General features: G+C 54.9%; 1 protein-coding gene across 1 annotated transcript in view; it reads left to right on the top strand.

Moving 5' to 3' along the window:
* The window catches only part of MYO18B (myosin XVIIIB), a 57,090-nt gene extending 35,125 nt beyond the window's left edge, over nucleotides 1-21,965 (top strand). Inside the window, exons 35-44 of the mRNA XM_069031336.1 lie at nucleotides 2,242-2,355; nucleotides 2,755-2,871; nucleotides 3,559-3,642; nucleotides 4,488-4,625; nucleotides 4,837-5,022; nucleotides 11,922-12,055; nucleotides 13,033-13,074; nucleotides 13,791-13,952; nucleotides 19,224-20,515; nucleotides 21,281-21,965. Coding sequence (XP_068887437.1) covers nucleotides 2,242-2,355; nucleotides 2,755-2,871; nucleotides 3,559-3,642; nucleotides 4,488-4,625; nucleotides 4,837-5,022; nucleotides 11,922-12,055; nucleotides 13,033-13,074; nucleotides 13,791-13,952; nucleotides 19,224-20,514 — 2,268 coding nt within the window. The 3' untranslated portion in view covers nucleotide 20,515; nucleotides 21,281-21,965. The remainder of the gene's footprint in view (nucleotides 1-2,241; nucleotides 2,356-2,754; nucleotides 2,872-3,558; nucleotides 3,643-4,487; nucleotides 4,626-4,836; nucleotides 5,023-11,921; nucleotides 12,056-13,032; nucleotides 13,075-13,790; nucleotides 13,953-19,223; nucleotides 20,516-21,280) is intronic.
* Nucleotides 21,966-23,631: the final 1,666 nt, after the last annotated feature.

A 23,631-nucleotide genomic window follows, 5' to 3' on the forward strand; every position in this document is an offset into this window, starting at 1 on the left:
TTTTCCCAGCCCCCGGTGGGAGGGAAATGTGGCAGGACTCTGCTCTCAGGCCCCTTCCATGTGCTGATCTGAGGGACCTACATCGATGCTGAGGTGCTTCCTCTGCCCATCCTGTGGCCATCCCGTGGTGTCCAGCCCCATCTCTCCGGGGAGTGCTGCCCAGTTGGGGAACAGAGCTGGGGAAGTAAATCTTTACTCTCTAGAGTAAAGTCATAGGAAGAGCAGCTGAGGGAGCTGGGAAAGGGGCTCAGCCTGGAGGAAAGGAGGCTCAGGGGGAACCTTGTGGCTCTGCACAACTCCCTGACAGGAGGGGGCAGCCGGGGGAGGGTCGGGCTCTGCTCCCAGGGACAGGAGGAGAGGAAACCGCATCAAGCTGTGCCAGGGGAGGGTCAGGTTGGACATCAGGAGGAATTCCCTCATGGAAAGGGTGGTCAGGCCTTGGCAGGGGCTGCCCAGGGAGGTCTGGAGTCAACATCCCTGGCGGTGTCCAAGGAAGGACTGGATGTGGCACTCAGTGCTCTGGTCTCATGGATAAGGGGTGATCAGTCAGAGAAGGGACTCGATGACCTTGGAGGTCTTTCCCAACATAAATGTCTCTGGGATTCTGGGATTCTGCACAGCCCAGCACCCACAGCAAGGCAGGAGGTCACTCTCTCTCCCTGTGGTGCCATTCAGTCCATCCCTGGCTCCCTCACTCCACGGCCTGTGCTCGGCTGCCTTGTATTTGGGGATGAGCAAGCGGCCCGGATTTTGGGAATGTGGAGTTTTTGCTGTGCCACCAACACGGAGACTCTGCATGTGTTTAAAATGCCACATGATTATTCTGTCCTTTAAGCTGAAGCAATTCCTAATGGCATTCATGACGACTTTCTCAAAAGCCAATGCATCCTACCAGCAGCCCACGGACTTGCACGAGAAGAAAAACTTTGCTAAAATGCTGTATTTCCGTTAATCAAAATCCATATGGCTGGAAGTGCAGCATTGTTTCTTAATAAGGCTGAGGCATCCATTTTATGCAGGTATTTAACAGATGGTGTTCACAGCAAACTAATGTTGTTCCACAGTTCATACATTATGCATTTTTTGGGGGGGAATTTCAATTTATTCTTCCCAAGTGGGAAAATTCCATTACACCGAGTGAAGTGGAAGCTGATGTTTAATGAAGGGTCCTGGAGGTGCTTTTCTGTCTGACTGAGCGATCAGGAGTTTGGTGGGAATTGTGGCAGGGAAGAGGCCGGTCCAGGGGCTGATTGTGGATGCAGCTGGACAGGTGAGAAAGTCCTCGTCCATGAAACCAGGAGCTGACCTGAGTGGCATCTTCAACTCATCCCAGCAAAGCACAGAGACTATTTTTCAGCTGATGGAAGAAAGTTTTTCCTTCTGTAGTGAAAGGTCTCAATCTCCTCAAACAGTGGAGGGAAACGAGCTGAGGATTGCTCCAGTTGTAGTATTCCATGATTCCCCCGTTTCTTTTTCCTTAAAGAAAGTAACTCCTAAGGAAACTGCCTAAAATTCTCAAACTCTGACCACGGTGTGCAGCTTTTCCCGTTGCTCCTGGGAACTCCACAGGGAAACCAGGGCCAGGCACAGGAAATGAGCAGTGAGCGGAAGGGTTTAGTTTTCCATAAAGGAAAGAAAGGAACCCCAGAGAGCAGGGGAAGGAACTGGATGTTCAGGTACAGCCTACGACAACTCCTCCGCCCGGGCAAGGGGGGAGTTTTGGGGATGACGCTGCAGCTTCCAGATGTTTGCAGCCCATTGAAGATCGCTGTGATCCTAATGGCTGAGCTGTGAAACCCGAGAGCACATTAGCGTTTATAAATGGGATCTTCCACGTGTATTTGCAAATGCAATTTACGCCACGTGAAAAGCCCATTTGCAAAGCCCCGAATCGTGAATTGCTCTAATCAGGAATTACAAGTAATTCACATAATTTTGCAAATTAATGATCCCAGCTCTGCCTCACCGAGGCAGAGGGAGGATGTGCCATCGAGGCACTGGCTGCTGGACTCACCGGGACTGTCGGTGGTGTTGGGGTCTGTGTTGGGAACTGCCAAGGAAGCTTTGCTTTCCCTGAAAACCAGGAGCAGCGCAGGTTTAAAAGGTCGAGATTCTGTGCTCTTTAGCAGGCAGAAAAAGCTCTGTGGAAGTGGAAATAAACGTGGCTGTGTGGCACGGGGACAGCACCATCAGCACGTGGTTTCTGCTCCTTTAATGATGATCCCCTGCAACTTTTCCCAGCTGGAAGAGAGCGAAGCAAAGTGTGCAGAGGCCCAGAGATCCCAGCAGACAGCGGCCCTGGAGCTGGAGAACCTGCACACGGAGCTGGAGACCCTCAGCAGAAGCAAAACCCTGGTGGGTTGCTGGAGATGTGACCAGGGCAGGGCAGGTGGGAGGGCACAGTCCCACCTCCGGGGGTTTGGCAGTAATGGGCAGCTGCTTGCCTGAATCAGCCACTTCCAGAGTGTTTAATAAATCTCCTCGGAGTGTTAATTACACCGTGGAGGACATTTACAAAGTGTCCGAGCGTATTTACTAAGTCTCCAAGGATGTTCACTGAAATCACTCAGTGTTTGGAAACAGCAGCCCCCGGGTGGTTCAATGGGTGGATAAAATTCCTGCAAGGGAGCAGCATCCTGTGGTCCTGCTCTGCCTCTCCTGTGGGTTGGAGGCTGTTGGCAGCACATCCCAGAGGGGATTTTGTGGGTTCCCTGTGGGATCCATGAACCAGTGGTCCTGTGGATCCTCCTGCAGGTGGACGAGCAGCTGTTCCAGCTGCAGCACGAGAGAGCTGACCTGCTGAAACGCATCGATGAGGACCAGGAGGACCTGAACGAGCTCATGGAAAAGCACAAGGCGCTGATTGCCCAGGTGGGAGCTGGGGCAGTGTCTCCAACCCTGGGAGGGCTCTCAGAAAGCCCGGCAGGCTGGCACAGAGCAGGTGGTGGCCCCTGGGGGTGCACAGGGGGTGGGGACCGCAGGACAGATGCTGTGATGAGGAAGGGGAGGCTCAGGGCTCCGGCTCCTCTCACCTGCACTTTAGAGTCTTCTTCCAAGAGGTGTTTTGCCTTTAGTTTCAATACTTGGGGAATCCTACAGCTGCTCCTCTGGGTCCTTTTTTTACTCTTTCTTTCACCGTTTACTCATGCAGAAGCTAAAAAGTGCTGCCAGAGAGTGCCACACCCAAACTATGTCAGGCTCTCCCAAAGGATTGTACTGGGAGCTGAGGGACCCCAAAACTCCCATGGGAGAGGGGCAGGCTGGCCAGACTGACAATTCCCAGTCTGGTGCCCCTTGCAGAGGTGTTAGGGATCCGGGAGCCTGTGTCTGGAAGGCTTCTGAGGACAGAGATGACAACACAGTTTCTGTCCTGATCCACAAACACTTGTTTCAAAATTTAGGGAAGTTGCACCGAGCTGGGAGCATTAAGCTCCAGCAGGGCAGTCCAGGGGCAGCTCACTGTCTCAGTGGCAGGAGGTGCAGGCAGGAACCAGCCCTCTGCTCCGAGCCTTTGGTTCTGATCCCGCTGCTCCCACTCCCAACTTTCCGTTTCCGCAGTCGGCCACAGACATCGCTCAGATCCGGGAGCTGCAGACGCAGGTGGAGGATGTGAAGAAAGAAAAGCAGAGCCTTCAGGAGAAGGTAATTCCTGCAGGAGAAGGTAATTCCTTCAGGAGAAGGTAATTCCTGCAGGAGAAGCTAATTCCTGCCCAGCCTGCAGCACCCCTCCTGAGGAATGGGAGCTCTTTGGGCTGGAGAAAGCTTTTCCTGGCCGAGTTCTTGGGATTCACAGCCCTACTTCTCCCTCCTCCCCAGCTGACCCCGGGGCTGCCCTGGGGTGGGCACCAGCATGGGCTTCACCCCCTCGCCTCTGTGGCTGTGCCAACCCTCCTGGAGTGATGGATTTAATTTTAAACACATGAGTAATCCCATTAAGTTAAGTGCTTTATTGGAGCATGGCTAAGCTGCCCGGGAATCAGAAGCGGGACTCACTCGCTCCCTCCGAGGCGGAGCGGGTGGTGCTTTGGAGATAGGCCGGATAAAAGGAGACAAATTCCCATAGTTCTAGGTCAAATTCAAAATCTGAACCCGAGCTGTACCGGGATCACTAAAAGAGCAGTTTCCTTTGGAGATCCTGGTGTAAGAGCTGAGGAAACAGCTTGGTCCGTGCAGCTTTTCACAGACTGTGAATTTTTATGCCTGCTGTCCTCAAAGAGTCTGTGAGAAGAGAAAAGCAAAGGAGCCCCGGACACGTGCCCCTCGCCAGCAGGTTCTCCATTCAAAGCCACACGTTGGTGTCAGGCCTGTGCTGTGTGGCTTTAACAGCAGGGAATTCTTTGGGAAGTGAGGACAACGCTTGGCCACGATGCCCGTCACCTCAGGGGCCAGGAGAGGCCCCCAGTGCATGCGAGGGGTTCAACAGAGGGGTTTGGGGGTGTTGGCGTGGTCCGGGCTGGGGGATGCTGACACAGCCCCTTCTCTCCCAGCTGCAGGCAGCTCAGGCCAGGGCGGCACAGCTGGAGCAGTGCCCGGCCGAGCGCTCCATCGTCAGCCGGCAGGAAGCCCGGATCCGGGACCTGGAGAGCCAGCTGGACTTCCAGGCCGTGCAGATGAAGCGCTTCGAGGTACCCCCTCCTCAGCAGGCAGGGCAGTGCCACCAGCGTGGCTGTGGGGACAGGAGCCCCTGCGAAGGGCTGGGAGGGACAGGTGGGGGCTGAGGCAGCCCAGATGGTTCGTGGCACTGCTGCTGTGTCTGCGTGGGGGTTTCTGACAGCCAACAGTGGCTTGGTGCTCACAGAGAGCTTTCCAACACCTGACCCTCCCCTCGCACCCCAGGTGCTGGTGCTGCGCCTGCGAGACAGCATCATCCAGATGGGAGAGGAGCTGGAGAAGGCGGCCGAGTCGGAGGCACGGGAGAGGGAGAACAGCAGGTACTACCAGAGGAGGATGGAGGAGATGAAGGCTGACATGGACGAGCTGGTGCAGAGGGAGCTGGAGTCCAGCCGCCGGCGCATGGAGCTGGTGAGGGGGTGCTGCTCCCGGGGTTTGGGTGGTCCCATGGCCAGGGGGGGTTTTGCTGCAGACCCCTCATAACCCCTGGGTTGGCCTGAGGGCCCCAGAAAAGTCATTTTCTGTGTGGTGCTTTGTGTGCTCTGGGTCTGGGGATGGAGCTGTTCCCTGTGCAGGTACTCCCTGGGTCCTGGGCTACTCCTCTGGGAGGGGCAGGGAATTGCTTTGCATCCCTCTGCAGCCCCAAACCATTGAACCAAAGCTGTCCTTGAGGACCCTCATGTTCCCTTTCTCCGTGGCTGGGCTGGGAGCCTGGACAGTCCCTCTGCTCCCCATTTTTTTGTGGGAAGGAGGTGGCTTTGCCTGCTCCTCTCACAGAAATGCAGTTCACGTGTGGATGTGGCACTTGGGGACACGGTTTGCTGCTGGACTTGGCAGTGCTGGAGTAACAGTTGGACTGGATGATCTTGGAGGTGTTTCCATCCTAGATGAATCTATGATTCCAAGTTGCTCAGGTCATTCCTGCAGCTCCTCAAGCTGGTTCTCCTCATGTCAGGCAGAACCACGGTGGGTGGGAAATGGCCTGGCCCTGCAGCAGCCCCTGAGTGCTGGTCTCAGGGCTGGTTGTGCCAGGGCTGGGTGTGCCAGGACTCAGCCCAAGCACCAGATCCTCCTGGAGCTCCCAGCTTTGCCAAGCCACCCCCGTGGCTGCAGCTCAGACGGTGCCAACCAGCAGCTAAACCTGCTCTGAGCGAGCAGAGCCCCAGCTGGGTTTGGAGAGCAGCAAAAATAGATTCACCTGCACTTTCCAGCCCTTTCCCAGTGTCTCTTTTTCATGCTGTTTCTTCCAGTAATCCAAGGGAAAGCCTCGCTCCCGAGCGGTAATTGAAAGATATTGCAGTTCTGCTGGCAGCAGGACCTAATTAGGAGCAGTTATTTTATCAATAATCTTTTATTTAGCAATCAAGGAGATTCCAGCATTTATTCTGCCCCGAGGCTGCCAGCCTTCCCAAGGGGAATGGTGTGAATGATTCCCAATCCTCTGCCTGCGCCACGGTCAGGCTTTGTCCTTGCTCTGCCAGGCTGAGCCCTGAGTGCTCTGGCTCCCCTGGGCATGGAATGAGGTTGGATCTCTCAGCCTCTGATGCTCTGCAGAGCCATGGGATGGTGGAGTGAGAGGCTGTGCTGAGGAGCCCCAGGCATGCCAGGCTCCCTGATCCTGCTGCTTTCCCTGTGGGATTGAGGGATTGGTTGCTGGGTGTTGGTTGCAGCTCTGCTGCAAGGGCAGTGTTTGGAACAGGGATGCTCTGGCTGTTGGGATAGGGGTGGGATCTTTCGCTGTATTTTTGGGTTTGTGCCTATGTTTTTAGAAGCTTTTTGAATGTTTCATGTGGGGATGTGAGCGACGGGTGAAGGAAGGAACTTCTTGGCACTCTTGTGTTTTCCCAAGTGAAGTGTGCTAAGAGGTCTAAAAGGGATTTTAGGGGCACCTCCCTCAAATAAGACACAAACCCCCATAAACAGCTGCATCTGTAAGGCAGAACTGAGGAGTGTGGGGTTATCCAGACACTCAGATATTTGGGGTTATCTGGCATCTGCTGGAGGAAGGAGCAGGTGGGCTCCCCCAGACACACCTCCCCATCCCAGCTTCTCCGTGGTGATTGCTCCATGGGAGCTGGCTCCGTGTGCACGGCCACAGCCAGGGACTGCTGTGACATTCCTGGGAGCAGAGGCATCCCCCAGACTGTGCATTCTCTTCAGAGCAGTTAAATAAAACATGGGGCAGGGCTGTGATCGAGGAGCCCGGCCGAGCTTGTTGGGAGCCTGGTGGGGAGCATCAATAGTTAATAGAAAGCCACTTACGGCTCTGCTCCTTCTAAACCCCCCCATCAATTATAAATCCAGCGTGAATTATTCACTTGACATTACTTAAGTCATGCTCTGCTCCTAACAGGTTTTTTTTTTTTTTACATTTTATTTAAATACACGGTGGTGGGGTTGTGGACTTGCCACACACTGTCGAGGTTTAAGGAGGGACAAATTTCTTGCACAGACTGGGTTAGAAATCCTGTCTTGTTTCACAGCTGCTGCCTGTAGATGTGGTTATGGGTGGCATACATATGCAATATACAAAATAGAAGGTATTTTGTTCTCACAACTCCTATTTATCAGTGGTGGATGCACTGGAAAATCCCATGCCACCATCCCCAGCCAGGCTCAGGGCAGCTATTTCCATCCCTCCCTCGTTTCCCACCCAGTTTAGGGCAGTTGGGAGGCAGCATTGTGCCATTCAGCAGGGAATATGCAGTGAGGAGCAGGGCTGGGAGCTGGAGAGCTGGCTGCCAGGCTCTGCCTTATGAATTTTGTAAGAAGGATGGGTTTTGAACACTTTCCAAGCGTGTTTGGTAATGGCAGGGGGTAGGACTTGGCCCTGCTGGTCTCTCTTTGCTCTGGCTGCACATCCTGGGTTTCCTCCCTGGAGCTGGAGCTCCTCTTCCAACAAAATCTGGATCCCAGCCTGCAGCAGCTCCTCATTGCTCAGCTGCTGTGCTGTCACCCAGAGCTTGACAAGCCATCCCCAGCCCCGCTGGTGTCCTCAGACCACGGCAGACACTGAGTCATGGTGAGGAGTGAGGGATGGATTTCCAGCCTGGAGTTAATCCTGCTGGGCTTAAACCCAAGCCGTGCTCTCTGTGTTCATCGTGTGTGCACTTAGGCTCGTGCTTGTCCCCTACACGTGTCCCCTGGTGAGGCTGCAGTGCAGGGAAGGATGGAACAGGGGCTGGGAAGGATGGAGAAGGGCTGGGAGCAGGCGTGGAGCAGGGATGTGGGACGATAAGAGGGTGTCATTGTGTCTGGGACACGGCAGCGTCTGGGATTTCCCTCCTGAGGCTGCTCTGAGGGAAGGATGGTGCTGGCTGTGCTGCTGCCGACTGAGCTGCCTGTACAGCTTGGATTTCATGGCAGAAAACAGGCATCTGGATGAGGGTTCTGGGATGAAAACTCTGGGATGGGGTCCAGCCATGGGCAGGAGCCCCTCAGGTCTCTTCTTCTGGAGAGCTAGGTGCCTTCTTGATGGAATGCCAAGGGAAAAACCGAGGCTGATCCAGCTGGGACGAAGCCCTGGCTGGCCGAGGCACAAGCCAGGGACTTGCTGGGTCTCCTCCTGCCCCTCTGTACCCAGCAGAGCTCCACTGACCCCCCTTGAGCACACCACGAGGGCTGGCGGGTGCGATCCTCGAATCCGGTTTCTTTAATGAAGCTGTGAAAATTCATCAGCATAATAATTAACTAATTTTACAGAAAACTGAAGTACAGGTGTGAAGACACTCTTCACAAGTTGGTTTTATTTTTTTATGAGAGCTTCAGAGTAAATAACCCCTTTTTTTCCCCTGGTTCTTTTGCTGGCAGATCTTTGTGCCCCAGCCCCGCTATGGCCACGTTGTGGAACACAACACAGCCCGAACTCCAGGATTAGGGGTTTTTGCTCATTTTTGCAAACTTTAAAGCTTCTTTTGGTTTTTTTTGGCGCTTCCAGTGAACTCGAGAAGCGAAGTGGGAGCTGTTTGTGCCTCCAGCCGGGAATGCCACGCTCCCACCCAGGCCAACGCTCAGCTCCCAGCAGGGTCCCAGCAAACCCTCTGATGTCTCTTGTCCCCATCCCCGCCTGCTCCTGGGTCTTTCCAGCTGCTCTTCCCTTAAAGAGCGAATGTCTTTGAGGAAGTGTAACGACAATTATCATCAAAGGCAGCCGGTCCTTAGAGGTGAGGGTGGATGATGGAGGAGCCAGGAGTGAAAGCTCGGCTGTGTACGCGCTAATTAGGGCTGTTGTGATCCTGCTTTGCCATTAAAGGAGTAAATTCCTCAGGAATCCATCAGCACCGGCGGCTGCTCACACACCAATTACACGGTGCTCGCCCCATCTCACTCCCAGCCTTCGGCTGAGCGAATTTTGTCACTTCAAACTTTCTGGGAAACCCGCGAGTTAACGGCTTAATTAAAAATAACAATGATGGATGAATTGTGCAGGTGCGTGCTAAGTTATCCGAAGAAAAGTGATCCAAATTGCACTAATTAGATTGCACTTCGCTCGAGGTGGATGGGAGCGAGCAAAGGTGGTGTTGTCACAGCAGAACCACAAACAAAAATAGGAGGTGGAGATAAGGACGAGGTGGTGATAAGGACGTGGTGCTCGATGCTCCGCGGCGCCGGCCTGGGCATCCCTTGGAGTCGCACGGATCATTTCACCGCTGATTTTGTTTATCTCCTTTTAGCTTCTCTTCCAGTAATTCTGAGACGAAATTAGTTGGGGGGAAAAAAAGAAACAAACCTCTTAAGAAAAAGAAGGTTTAGAAATTGCCTTCCATGAGGGATGTGCAGAATCTCCTCCCTGGGAGTCCCTGGGCGAGGGCAGGAGTCCAGCTGAGAGCAGCTCGCCGTGGGTTTGCTGAGTGCCAGCCATCACTGAGTGAGCTCCTGCCCCCTTGAATTGGGGAAACCTTTAATCCAGCCTCCCTGTCAGCTGGAATCAACCTCAACCTTCAAGAGCCGTGGTTTCTGACCCACCAGCAGAGCCAGTCCTGTGCTCTGGGGTGATCTTCCCCCCAGCGTGAATGGGAGAATCCGGTTTGGAAATGTATTCAGTAGCAGGCAGAACGTATATTTTATTTATTGATGATGAAATATACATCAGCCAGGGGTTTTGCACTGGTCAGGCTGGTCCTGCTGTGCATGTCTGACTGGTTTGGTGGAAGCAGCCAGAGATGCTGGTGCCAGGAGGGATTTAATAGCAGAGGATGCTCCTTTCAGCCCTTCAGGTCCAGCCGTGGTGCAGTTTGCCCAATAATATGAGTTTTCTCAACTGATCTATTTTCCCCTTTATTTCTCCCCTTTTTCTGCTCAGAGGAAACAAAAAGCCAGCTCTGCCCAGTGTGAGGGTGTCAGTTCTCAGCCCAGGGACTGTTTGAAAAGAGAAATGCTTCTTGGATTTACATTTAGATAGAAACAACGTGTGTCAGAGGTGTCCAACAGCTCCCTGGGTGCCAGGGGCCTGGTGCTGGGATGGGCCTTGTCAGTTCGTGTTCTGCAGACAGTATTTTTCCATCTGAAATTGAATTATATTGGCAAAATTATTCCTTTCCCTGAGACAATTGTAGGGTATAAAGAAAAACATGAGGCGTCTCCGTGGGTGAGATTTGGGACAGCTGGGATGTGGGGTGGGATGTGGGGTTGAGCAGTGTCAGCTCCATTTTCTGGCTCACATTCAAATTGCCCCTCGGGTGGCCTGTGGGTGGGGGACCTCAGGGTCACCCACAGTCCCCAGAGTCACCCCAGTGCCCTGCAGGTCCCCTTCCCAAGGCCACCAGCGTGGGTGCCACAAAGTGGGGGTGTCCAGGGATGTCCTGGGAGGAGGCAGGTGGGGCCCCAGCTCGGCAGCATCACCCGGGATGGTCCCTTTCCTCTCAGCATTCCCAGTGCCATGCGGAAGGCAGCGAGGTCAGGGGGGACCCCACCAGCCAGGGTGACCCCTCCAGCCCCCAGGACTCGCTGTTTGCTGCTCCCACAGCCATCCCAGGGGATTTCTGTGTCCGTGGCTGGAGGAAGCGGGGCTGGGGTGCTGGTGGGGGGATGCTGCTCTGTGCCTCCCTGCCCATCCCTGTTAATAACAGCAGAACAGAGGAGTGGAATTAAAGGCAGCTACTGAACCATATTTAATTTGTGCCATGTCCTGCAGCCGAGGAGCTGGGTCAATAGAGGCTCTTACCAGCCTGTGGAAGGGCTCAGCTCTTTATCTGGTGTCACTCCCTGCTCCTGCAGCCCCAAATAGCTGAATACAGGCCCAAAGGCACCCAGAGCTTGGGGCTCTTTCCTCCTCTCAGGGGTTGGTGTTTCACCACGTGCCCTGTTCTGAGCCCCCGAGCTCCTTGACGAAACACTTCCCTTGATGAAACAGGTCCTTTCTACCTTCTGCCCGAGCCAGGAGGGAAGTGGAGGGCTTGGAGACACCAAGTTTCAGAAAACTTCTGAGCAGCACTGAGGTTTGCACGTTCCCAGGAGCCGCTGTGACACCGTGCGACCCAAATGGGGCCGTTTCTTTGCATGTTTTGATGAACCGAGATGCTCTTCCCCTGGGGCCCGTGTGCCCAGTGATTCCAGGCCTCCCATTATTTACTGTGACAGTGTGCCAGCTCCTGTGCCACGGCCTGTCACAGATCATCCCTCCCCTTGTCACCGCAGCCACGGCGATTTCACAGCTGGCAGCTTCAATCACTGGGGATCTGCTGCTCCCTCCTGTCTGCCCTGGGGTGGCTTAGGAGCAGCAGGAAGGGTTCCTTGGAGGAGCAGCAGGAAGGACTTGGAGTGGGATGAGCAGGGGTGCAGGGCCAAGTTGGTGTCCTTGGTGTGCAAGGCGGGCAATGCTGGGCCCGTGGAGCCCTGGGGGGTGTGTCAGGTTGTAAATCCTGGAATGGTTTGGGTTGCAGGGACCTCAGAGCTCATCCTGTCCCACTCCCTGCCATGACAGGGACACCTTCCACTATCCCAGGTTGCTCCAAGCCCCATCCAGCCTGGCCTTGGACACATGCCAGGGCCTCCCCACCCTCACAGGGAAGAATTTCTTCTCAATATCCCATCTATCCCTGTCCTCTGGCAGTGGGCAGCCATTCCCTGTGTCCTGTGACTTCATGCCCTTATCCAAAATCCCTCTCCAGCTCTCTTGGAGCCCCTTTCAGCACTGGAAGGTGCTGGAAGCTGCAGTTTACATTCACAGGTGCCGCAGGGCGTGGTGCAGGTAACCAGCCCTGACAGTCACTGGGAGCACTGGGGTGAGGAGGGGGTGGTTTAGCAGTCACCCCACTCGCAGTTCAGGTGCCACGTCAGGTGCAGGCCCTCACCTGGTGTCCCCTGTGCAGGAGCAGCAGCTGGCAGAGCTGGCAGAGGTGAGGCAGGTGCTGCAGGCTGACCTGGGCACCTCCATCCGCCGCATCGCAGACCTGCAGGTGGCCCTGGAGGGGCTGCGTGACAGCGACAACAGCGATGCCGACAGGTGAGAAACGGGGCCTGGGGGGAGCTGGAGGGGTTGGGGGGGACTCAGCTGCTCTGTGGTGGGGAAGAGGCAGCGCTGGGCAATGCCAGGGTGGCTGTAGTTTCATGTCCTCATGCTCACGTGTTTGCGCTGTGTCTGTGGGCAAAAAACTTCGTGTTAATGGAAGGTTTCGTGAAAAAGTGTCACCCTTGAAAACATCCTGTGTGGCCCAGCTTAAAGCGAGCCAAAAGGGTGGGAATAGCCCCATTGGTACAGCAGGTCCCTGGCAGCAGCATGTTGGTGCCTCAGGGCTGGGTTCATCGAGAAAATCCTGCTTTGATCATCCCCAGGAGCTGGAGGAGCCAGTGAAACTGGGTGATTTGGGTAGAGGGTTTTACTAGGGAAAAAAACGAGGGAAAAATTCCAGTGCGTTTTTCAGGTGTTATTCCTAAAGCCCTTCAGTTCCCCCCTCTGCCACGCAGCTAAAGGGGCATCAAATGGACAAATGGAGACAAAAGAGATAAATGAGCTTAAAAAAAAAAAAAAAAGAAAAAAAGCTGAGGTGTGCTTGTCAGCATTTGCTCTGTGTGGTGATTAAACGAGGGAAGGGTGAGATACAAACCGTGAGCTCAGACACTCACTGCTTCCCAAAAAAAAGGGTGATTTCCAATGCAGCTGGTGCATCGGTGGAGGTGAGAAGTGCTTCCCAGCGGGAACGGCAGCTGCTGCCGGCAGGAGCAGCCCTGTGCCGGTGTGTTCTGCTCCCTGCTTTTGCCCTGGGGTCCCATCTGCAGCCGGGGCTGACCCTTGCAGGTCTCCAGCCCTGCTCCCTGCTCCAGCACTGCAGCTCTGGCTGTTTTGGGAATGTTCCCTGGCTCAGCCCAACCCCTGCTCCGGCCACAGCGGCTCTGCTGCAGTCAGTCTGGGAAGTTTTGCACCTCGGAGTGGTTTTGGGGTGCCCATGAGCCATCGCTGACCCTCTCCTGTGGTCCTTGCAGTGTGCAGACGGCGCGGGAGTCGCTGTGCTCCAGGAGAGACACGTGAGTGATCCCGGGGGATGCTGCTGCCAAAGGACAGAGCCTGTGCCTGCCTCTGGCACAGCTCATGGACCACCAGCTGCTGCTCTGAGGGGCCCAGTGGCTGCTGCAGCTGCACGGGCAGGGCTCACATTGGCTTCCAGATGTGCTGGAGTTGTGTGCCCCGTGCCCATCGACCTGCTCCCATTCCCTGGGAGCTCTGGCTCTTATCCCGAGGGATGCTCCCAATCCTCTGGGCTGTGCTTTGAGAGATGAAGCCGATCTGTAGCTTTGAAGGAAAACTGAGATCCTAAAGGATTTCATCCACTGCACTTGGTCTGGGGGCTCCTGGAGGGTGGGCTGGGGTAGTTCTGGCTCTGGGGGAGCCCAGGGGTGCACAGGGCCCAGTGGGGTGCCCAGGGTCGCAGCAGCTCTGTCACTGCAGCTCCAGCCCCAGGCCTGGCAGGCAGTGCAGGGTTTTCCTGCCCAAGGGCTGCAGGGCACTTGCAAAAGCTTGAGGAAATAATGAACGGCAGCAGCAGTGGCACAAGGACCAGGCTGCCTGGAAAGATTTCTTTTTATCTGGTGCCACAAACCAGCCCGAGCAGAGCTCACCAGCTGGAGCTGCTGCGGTGGAAGTGTGAGGATGCCCCGCTCTGTGCCCTGTGTCACCATCACAGTGACCCAGGACCCCTCCTGCCTGCACCTGCAGAGCTGACAGGTCTCTCCTGTCCCCTCAGGGATGCCTGCTCCAGTGTTGGCTCCGTGCTCAGCCTGGAGCCTGCGGAGAGTGTCAAGTCCTGGCCGAGTTCCTCCGCAGGCTGGACGTCCCTGGCGAGTGCCAGCGTGGCCGGGAGCATTTCAGCACCGTCCGTCGGCAGCCGCAGCACCCAGAGCCTGAGGTAAGGCACCCCCAGCCCATCCTGGGTGTGTTGGGGGGTGCTGAGATGTGGGGGCTTCCTCTGGGCTCCCTCGGGACATGCAGGATGGAGCTCAGCAGGACCTGTGGTGTTTAAGGTCAAAACATCAAATCAAGGAAGGCAGCCACTGCCACGCCAGGATCAGTGAAACACCAGATGAAAGTCACTACATCAAAAACATGCTTCAAGCAGGAAAATATCCCTTGATGTATTCTCTGGAGATAATTTAAAGAGGCAATGCAGCCTATTTGAGGATTTTTATGCCATATGCTCGCTGCTGAGGAAGAGGGATGCATTTCTACCGTTCTAATATCAAATATGTTAATTTTTGATAGTGATGCTGACAGGCTGGGAGAGAGCTGGAGAGGGGCCCGAGCACTTGCACAGCCTAAATGTCCCTGTTTGGCTCTGTGGGTGCCCAGGTGCCCAGCTTGAATTGGTGCCCATCAGAGGGACCTCCCGATCCAGAGAAAAACCCCATTTCCGGGTCACAGAGAAACTGGTTCTTTGTGTTTCATGTGTGAAATAATCACGTGGGTTGAGTTTGGAAAAGCGCTGTAAATCAGGGTGTGGGGCTGCATCGTGGAGGGAGGTGGTGGGGATGGAGGAGTGTGTCAGATCCCCTTGGAGGCTTGTGAGGGCAGAGATGGAGCTGTGAGTCCTGGGGCAGGGAGCAGAGTGGGCTCCAGAGAGAATCATCCCCCTGTAGGCAAGGTGGAAAAGGTGCCAACCACCCAAACTCAGGGCGGGCAGAGCTGGCAGTGCCCCTGCTTGCAGCCCCTGTGACTTGGGGCCTCCCCACCCTGCTGCTTTCCCGGGGATTGGTCTCTCAGGACACCCATCTCTGTTTTTGCATCACTATTTTTCCTGTTTTTCTCCCCATAACCAGGGCAGGTGCCAGGCTGAGGCTGGGCACAGCTCACTGCAGCTCCCAGCTGCTCCCTGCTTGTGTTCAGGTGTGTAGGTAGATGCTCCAAGGCGATGGAATTTGTCAGGACTGTGGAGCACAGTTGCACTGCAGACATTGGTATTAATCTCCCTGCTCCCATTCTGGCGAGCTCTGTCCCCCACCTGCCTTGTACAGGAGAACTGCTGTTGTCAGAACTGGTGTTCTGAAGAGCACTTCCCTGGCAGGAAACGCCCTGGGTGAGCTGGAGCAGTTTGTGGAGGTACAAGGCAGGGTCTAAGAACAGTCAGGTAGGGCAGAGACCTGTGGGGAGATCACAGAATCCTGGAATGCTTTGGGTGGGAAGGAACCTTAAAGATCATTTTCATTCCAACTCCCTGCCATGGGCAGGGACACCTTCCATGGACCAGTGATGAGTGGGAGCCCTGAGAGCAGTTGGCTGAGCTCACTGGGACCCTGAACAATAAATAAGGCCCTTCCTAAGTGCTGCTGAGGAGGTTTTGGTCCAAATGACCCAACTCTGATCGTTAATGGATGACAGAAAGACAGGCATTGTGGCTATTCCTGAGCTGAAACTCCTCAGACTCAGAGTAAAAGACATGCAGGCTTTCAGGTTGGACACCAGGAGGAATTTCCTCATGGAAAGGGTGGTCAGACATCAGAAGGGGCTGCCCAGGGAGGTTTGGAGTCCCCATCCCTGCAGGTGTCCAAGGGATGCCTGGATGTGGCACTCAGTGCTCTGGGCTGGGGACAAGGTGGGGATTGGTCACAGCTTGGACTCGATGCTCTTGGAGAGCTTTCCCAACCTCAGCGATTCTGGGATTCTGGGGTTTGCTGGGCTGCCTGTGGCTCTTGTGAAAAGAAGATTGTCCCGAGCCCTGGCCACAGTGTGACCATCACCCTCCATCCTGGGGCTTGTGAAGGGGCAAACTGCAAATGCTGGTGTGGGAGCTGTGTTTGGCTGCAGCTCATCTAAGATGGAAATAGAGCGAGGAGGAGATGAAATGCAAACAAACAGGAGACGAGACTGGAGGTAATAAAAATGAGATCAGGGAAACGAGCTCTTCCTTATTAAGATTCCTTTGTCTTACACAAGCACCCAGTAATGAAAAACGAGTCTTGCTCGTGTTGGCTGCTCAGCACCACATCTGGGGTGTTTGCTGAACAAACAGCTGCCAAGAGCCAGAGGAGAGTGGGGAGCTCTTATCACCCGTGTGCTTACAGGAGGGAGAGCTTTGATTAACATTTCCTTTAATTCTCTGCTATTTAAATGGCTGTACAGAATGCTGGCCAGCAGAGCTAAGCCTCCATAAATATGACACAGCACAGAGTTGGAATAAATACAATTTTTTTTTTTATTAAGAAGCCAATTTAAAAGTTTATGTATTTATTCTGCCCCTTTCCAGGCAGGTTAAGGTCGTGCTGTGATGGGGGGGGTTATCCAGAGGTGCAGTCAGGGAGTGGATCCACAACCCAGGATCTGCCTTTCCATCCTGCATCCCACAGCTGTGGCATCGCCCCGGGATCACCCTGGCAGCAATTCCCCTCCCACCTGGCTTCACAAAACCAGGAGCCCTGGTCCCAAGGCTGCTGGGGATCCAACACATTTATTTTTAACCACGATTGTGTCAAAAGCAAATCATTGCATGGGGAAACTGGGAGCTGTTGAGTAGATGATGGTGTGACAAGAAAATCCTCTTCTGACAGAAATGAGGCCGGTGTCCCTTCCCTCCCTGAAATGGAGCTGTCTTGGCTTTATTTATGAGCTCCCAGGAAAAGCATCCCAGCCACACTTTCGGCCCTGGTCATGTGTTGCAAAGCATGTGTGGATTTTATTGTATAAATGATTTCAACTGGTATAATTGTAATCATGCTAATTGCTATGTAATCTTCCCTAATTATTGTTGTATGTCATTTGGTTTGGTGTGAATGGCAGATTGCAGAGCTCTGTTGGCTTCCAGGCGCCTCCTGGGCTCGGCATCTTTTGCCTTTTGCTGGGAAAATCATCTTCCTTGAAGATGATGGAGGAGCTCAGGGCTGGAGGGGCTCATGGTCCTTCCTCCTGAGGCATCACCTTCCTTTGGGGCTGCCTGTGACTTCCTGGGGTCATTCCAAGCCCTGGGAATTCTTGCTGGTACCATTTGCCAGGGATTTATGGATGAGCAGAGGATGCCGCAGGATGGGGTGCAACCGTCTTGCTCTTGTGTCCTGCCTTGTGAGGAGGATGAGGATGAGGATGAGGATGAGGATGAGGATGAGGATGAGGATGAGGATGAGGAAGACTAGCCATGATTTTGGAGGGGGATTTTGGTAGCCATAAGGGTACAGTTAAAGAAACAAATCATGGAACGGTTGGGATGGGAAGGAACCTTCAAAACCCTCCAGTTCCATCCTCTGCTATGGACAGGGACACCTTCCACTAGCCCGGGTTGCTCCAAGACTCATTCAGCCTGGCCTTGGACACTTCCAGGGATGGGGCAACCTGTGACAGGGCCTCATCACCCTCCCAGAGAAGAATTCCTTCCCAATATCCCACCTAACCCTGCCCTCTGGCAGTTTAATGGGTGCAGAAAGTGGAACTGTTGGGAGAGACAAGGATGGATGGGGCAGTCTTAGCCTTTGGATGGAAACAGGGGCATGGAGAGTGTGAGGTCCTTGCTTGGACTCCGGGGCTGTGTGGCCTTTGCCAGCCACGGAAGCTGGAACAATCCCACCTTCACAGCTTTCACTCCATTTCAGACTCCAAAGATTTTCATAAAAACGGTACCTGTCTGCCAGGCTGAACAGGACAATAAATACAGCACATTCAGTCCTTGTTCACAGCCCATTAGTGATTCTCACCTCTCCACTCACTTTTATCTCAGCCTTAAAACCCAAATAAAAACACTGATGCCGGTGTTGAATTTATGAAAGCCATTCATGCAGCACGCGGGTTACAACATTATTTGGAAACGTGCAGAGTGAATGGAGCAATTTCTGTACAAAACCTCACCGAAGGATTACACCAGCCATTTTAAGTAAGATGCAATTTAGGATCCTAAACTCCAGCATTATTGAAATGTCTCAAACTATTAATCAGCTGTGGTGCTTCGGCAGCGTCAGCACGGGATGGCCCTGAAGGGTGCAGTGATTCAGGGAGATGAAATCTCTGGTTAATTCCTTTTTATATTGAATAATCAAATGATTTAGGCTGGTTTAATGAGCAGGGAAAGGTGGTGGGTGCCCAGACAGGTGGGCACCTCTGTTCCCTGGGCTGTGCCAGGAAGGTGGAGCTGCTCCACTGCCCCTTCCCTTCTGCAGTCATGCATTTCCCAGCTCTGGAGTTTGTCTGCAGCCCATCTCAGCATGTAAATTATTTCACGGGTCAGCAGAGCCTGGTCCGAGCGTCCGGCGCCGTGCCTGGATTATCTGCTCCCACCCCATTCCCATGGCAACAGCAGCATTCCCAGGGCAGGAAGCTTCATTACAGCCATGCACAACTTGAGTGCTTGCTCCCTCCCAGAGATGGGTTTGTTGTTTGGGTTCTGCTGCTTTGCTCTGCCCTGTTCCCTCTTCTTCCCTCCTCCTTTCTTTCCCAAATTCACATCCCAGCAGAATTCCCAGTCAGGCCAGTCCTGGGTTCCCTCGGCTGAGGGACAGTGATGGGAGTGGGGACACTGCCAGCAAGCAAATGTAGGTGCTTGGAGGGGGCCATAAAGTGTCCCATCAGGGGCTTAGTGACACCAGTGACCCCAAACCCACCAGTGACTGCAGTCCCCTCCATCTCTGTGCATCAGCTGCACGAGGACAGGGACAGCCTGCGTGGTTGGGGGTTCTCAGGGCTGAGCAGAGGTGGATCCCACGTGGTTCCTGCACCAGCCCTTGTCCCGGGTGTGGTCCTGCCTGGCCATCCCCCCTCGCTGTGCAGCCTCTGCCCGGGTGTTGCAGGGCTCCTGCAGTTCAGAACTGTTAGAGCAGCAGCCTGGGTGAAACATGCCCAGCAATAACAGTGAGATGCGTCGGGGGTGCGCTGCGAGCTGGTTTCATAAAATTTTAGTGAATAATCTTTGGCTTTGACAGAAATAAAAGAAATCCTACATATTGCTGTAATCCATCAAGAAAAAGGATATTTGGAGGTAAGCGTTGGCTTGGCAGAGCTGAAGCCAACACCACACGCTCTACACCAGGAATTACCCGGCCTGGCTGACCTGGGCTAAGATAAAATCCTTGGGCGTTGCCCAGCTGCTGGATGCAGCAGTGAGTTTATCCCGAGACTCCCATGCCAATGCCGGCTTTTCACGTGCTGAATGACATCCCAGTCACTGGGAATCCCACAGTCTAAACTAACACCAATTTCTGTTGTTCAGGGTGAGCAGAGACACCAAGGAGCCCGCTCTGAGCCGGCCGCTGTCCTCCCGGAGCTCTTCCAGACCTGGCGAGGCTGCGGATTCGGGGAGGACGGCGAGTCCCCTGCTGGGGGCCAGAAGACGGGACTATGGAAAACCTCTGGCAGAAGAAGAGGAGCTGGAGAGCCCAAAGAAGCCCACGGACAGGACAGGAGAGACGTCCCCATCGCTGCTGCGGCGGGGCAGCTCCCCGGCTGCGGACGGGAGGTTCCCCAGCGCGGTGTCTCCGCCGGTGCCCAGCAGAAGGAGGCTCTCAGTGGCATCGGGGCCGGTGCCCAGCTCGGCCGCCCTCTCCGAGTACGTGGAGGAGCTGCGGCGGCAGCGGGCGGCGGAGCGGGAGCTGGGGCTGCCCACGCTGGGGGCGGACACCTCTCCGCTCCCCATTTACCGCACCACCGGCGCCGCGGCCCTGCGGCGCTGCCAGGCGGTCCCAGCGGCCGAGGAGACCCTGGGGAGGCTGGAGGGGGGTCAGGCAGGGGAAGGGGAGGGAGCAGGTGCCAGCCTCGCACGCTCCTCTAGCCTGCGGAGCATGGCCTCGGAGCCAGCTGAGCCCTCGCGTTCCCCAGCGCTGAAGAGGGCATCGAAATTCGGCTCCTACGACTCCCTCCTGCCGGCCCTCGACGGCTCCGGCCGCCGGCCGAGCTCCCCGGCTGCCGGGGTGGAGGTGCTGGCTGTGTCACGGCTGAGCTCCTGGAGGAGCTGCCTGGAGCAGTCGCTGGAGGATGTGGAACTGGGGAAGGAGCCTGAGGGATTTCTGAGCTCCCTGTCCGGCAATGGGCTGGGTGAGGGGAAGGCGAGTGACCCCTTCAGCTGGCGAATACCCACCCTCAACTACGAGAGGAGAACCAAGGTTGACTTTGACGATTTCCTGCCGGCCATCCGCAAGTCCCGCTCCACCAGCAGCCTGGCCAGACCCCGCAGGGACAGAAGGGACGGCCACCGGCCCCTCACCGTGCGCTTCGAGGATGAGGCCATAGCGGGCACTCTGGAGTCCTCCGAGACCAAGGGCACGGCCAAGAGCAGCCGGGAAGAGCCCGGAGACCTCTCGGACACCTCCTCATCCTCTGGCTCGCACCTCTCCTCCCAGAGTGCCAACAGCATCAAGCGCCGGCCGCAGCCCCCGAGAGGGGACGGGGAGGGCTCCAGCAGCAGAGCCAGCAGCCAGGGTAGCGGGATGAGCCGCCGTGCCGAGGCCGAGGGGAAGGAGGACGATGTCAGCAGCATCATGAAGAAGTACCTGGGCAAAGACTGAGGTAACTGTGCTGAGCCACTGAGCTCAGAGCTGTGGGGGCACGTTTGGGATGCTGGCTCTGATCCGTGGTCCCTTGGTGCCTGTGCTGATGCTGGGGAGTGTGTGGGGACAGGGTACCTCAGGGCAGCTGGAGTCCCTGTGCTCCTCCTGGCATGTCAGAGCATCCCAGGGCTGCCAGGGTGTCCCTCGGGGTGTGTGGCACTGGGACTGGCCCCCCCCTTGCCTTTGCACCTTCAGGGCTGCAATGGGGAAACTGCTGTTGCCAGGGACAGCCCCAGCAGAGCCATTCACAGCACCAGCTCGGAATTCACTGGGGTTTCCCAAAACAGCATCCCTCAGCTCCCACCCTACCACCCAGCAGACACATCCCCCCAAGGCCCTTGAGTGCTCTCTCCTCAGGGGCCCAAGTTTCTTTTGGTGATTAGAAATCAGCTTGGGCTGGATGCTGTTCCCTCTCTGGAGAACAGGGCTTCTGCCTGGCCCAGACATCCTTCCCCCAGTCATCAACAGCCCCCGACACCCACTTGGACGCCATGTCTGGATTGCAACTGACACTTGGAGAATTAGGATTTATTGCTGCAATCCAGGTTTGAAAGCAGAGTCCCTAATGAATGCGCCAGAACTGTAATTAAGTGTTTAAAATAGATTAGAAAAACATTTTGTAAAACCACTGCCTTTAGAGTAACTTATTGGATGTCAAGCTGTGACCAGATTGACTAAGCCAACACACGAAGGGAGCGTGTGTTAATAAAACATTTCTTTCCAGGAAGCAAATCTGCATAATGCAACGTCCCACTTTCTGCAGGATTCCTTTCGATCAAGCGCAGCAGCCGGCCCCGACCCGCAGCGACCAGGAGCCACCTTGGGCACACGGCTTCCCTGCGCCTGGCGGAACCACCTCTCGTGAGCAGAGACTGCAGGTGGCTCCACGAAAGTCATGGGATGGTTCTACAAACTTATTTGGTCTTGGACACGGTTTCCTTGTGCTCCTGCCCCGTTTCCCAGCGCCGCAGCTTTGCTCAGGGCCAGCCGCGGGGACGAGGACTTTCCTGTTCTCCTGCAGTTTTTTTGACGTGGGAGTTGGTGCTTTAATTAAAACCCAGCGGCTGCTGCAGATGCTGAGGACATGCCATGGCCAGGGAAAGGCCACGCTGGGAGGAGCTGGAGCAACACCAAACCCGTCCTTTGTAACCCAGAGCTGCAGCCTGGGTGTCTCATCCAACGTGGCACTGCTCAAAAACCATCTTTGAGGAGGCTCTTGGGTCTCAATGTGGCACCCAGCAACAGCAGAGCTTGGAAGCATTTATAGTTCCACAGGTATTTGAAGATGGATCTGTCTGTGCTTCCATGGCTCCAGCCTGTGGGGGATATCTGGGCACATCCCAGTGGCATGCAAGGCACGTGGTGTGGGGGGCAGTGGGGGGCTCTATTTAATGCCTGCTTGGTTTTTACACAATAAAATATTTGCTTCTTTGACACGCAGGTCCCTTCTCGTTATTCCATTCCCCACGGTGGGAGCAGGTCCATGGGAGTGGTGCAGTGCAGAGCCCAGCCCGTCCTTCCACATGCACAAAAAGCTCTTTTCTCAGCCTCACCCTTCTTTCCTAGAAGAGATCCAAACTTAATCCTTGATCAGAGGTTTGGGGCGAAAGGATGCAGGTCTGTGCACAAATCTGTCCTCTTCCATCAGCGATTTCCAAGTCATTTGCTTGGCTGGGAAATTTGCACCAATTTGCACAACCTCCCCGGACCCCCCGGGACAGCCAGGGGGCAATAGCAGCTTGAAAAGCCAATTGGGCACTGTTCAGCATTTTGTTTTGCCTGTTGGATTCTTCACCTTCACTTCTAATTTAAAGCAAAGGCCTTGCAGCAAGCAGCATTTTCCTTGTCAGCAATGGATGCGGAGCCTGGGGATGAGGCCTCACATCAGCACTTTGCTCGGCTGCCTGTCAGCAATTCCTGGCGATTCCTCGGTCCCTGCAGGGCCAGCAGCCTGGCAGGAGGCAGCTCTGCTCAGGGTGACATTCCCTGTGCTCCCACGTGTCCCTTTTGCGACGTGTGCCTCATGCAAGAAGGCAGCAAATGAAGAAATTGCCTCTAATTAGTTTAAAATTGGTCTTTTTTTAATGATTCTGCTGTATCTGGGAGAGAAAAGCAAGTGCTTTTCTCTTTGCAGCGAGTATTTCTCCCCAGAGGGATTTCATAGAAGGAGGGAATCACAGAAGGGTTTGGGTGGGAAGGGACCTTAAAAATCATCCAGTTCCTTCCTCTGCCATGGACAGGGACACCTTCCACTGTCCCAGGCTGCTCCAAGCCCCAATGTCCAACCTGGCCTTGGACACTGCCAGGGATCCAGGGGCAGCCACAGCTTCTCTGGGCACCCTGTGCCAGGGCCTGCCCACCCTCACAGGGAACAATTCCTGCCTAATATCCCATCCAGCCCTGCCCTCTGGCAGTGGGAAGCCATTCCCTTTGTCCTGTCACTCCATCCCTTGTCCCAAGTCCCTCTCCAGCTCTCCTGGAGCCCCTTTAGGCCCTGGAAGGGGCTCTGAGCTCTCCCTGGAGCCTTCTCTTCTCCAGGTGAACACCCCCAGCTCTCCCAGCCTGGCTCCATGGCAGAGGCAGCAGCCCTTGGGATCCCAGCTTGCCCGGAGCCAACTGCTGGCACCTGAGGGGAGGGACACCAGTGGCACCTGGTGGAGGGACACCCAGGGCCAGGAGTCCAGTGCTGCCCCACCTTTGGCTTCTGAAGTTGGACCTACAACCACCTCCAGCTGAGGTGTCTCTTTGCAGCTCGTTTTTAATCTAATCTCCAAACGTGACATAAATTGCTCATTATTTGTGGCTGTAGCAAAATGATTCCTTTGACACGAAGCCTTTGATTTGGAATTACTACAGCATTGGCTTTGCTGGAAATTAAGCTGTTCCTATTTCAGCTTGCAGGAGAAAAGCAGATTTGTGTGTAATACGCTGACTTCTTTCTTTTCCTTTTGCTTTGCAGGACACAAAGGAAATTGCTCTGTCACTTGGAATGGCTGTGCACATCCTTTAATGACAAACCACGACAAAACGATGCTTGGCCTGGAGCGTTTCAGGCTGAGTCCAGAGAATTGTTTG

This window comes from Aphelocoma coerulescens, chromosome 15 (genome assembly GCF_041296385.1).
Source record: "Aphelocoma coerulescens isolate FSJ_1873_10779 chromosome 15, UR_Acoe_1.0, whole genome shotgun sequence".
Lineage (NCBI taxonomy): Eukaryota > Metazoa > Chordata > Aves > Passeriformes > Corvidae > Aphelocoma > Aphelocoma coerulescens.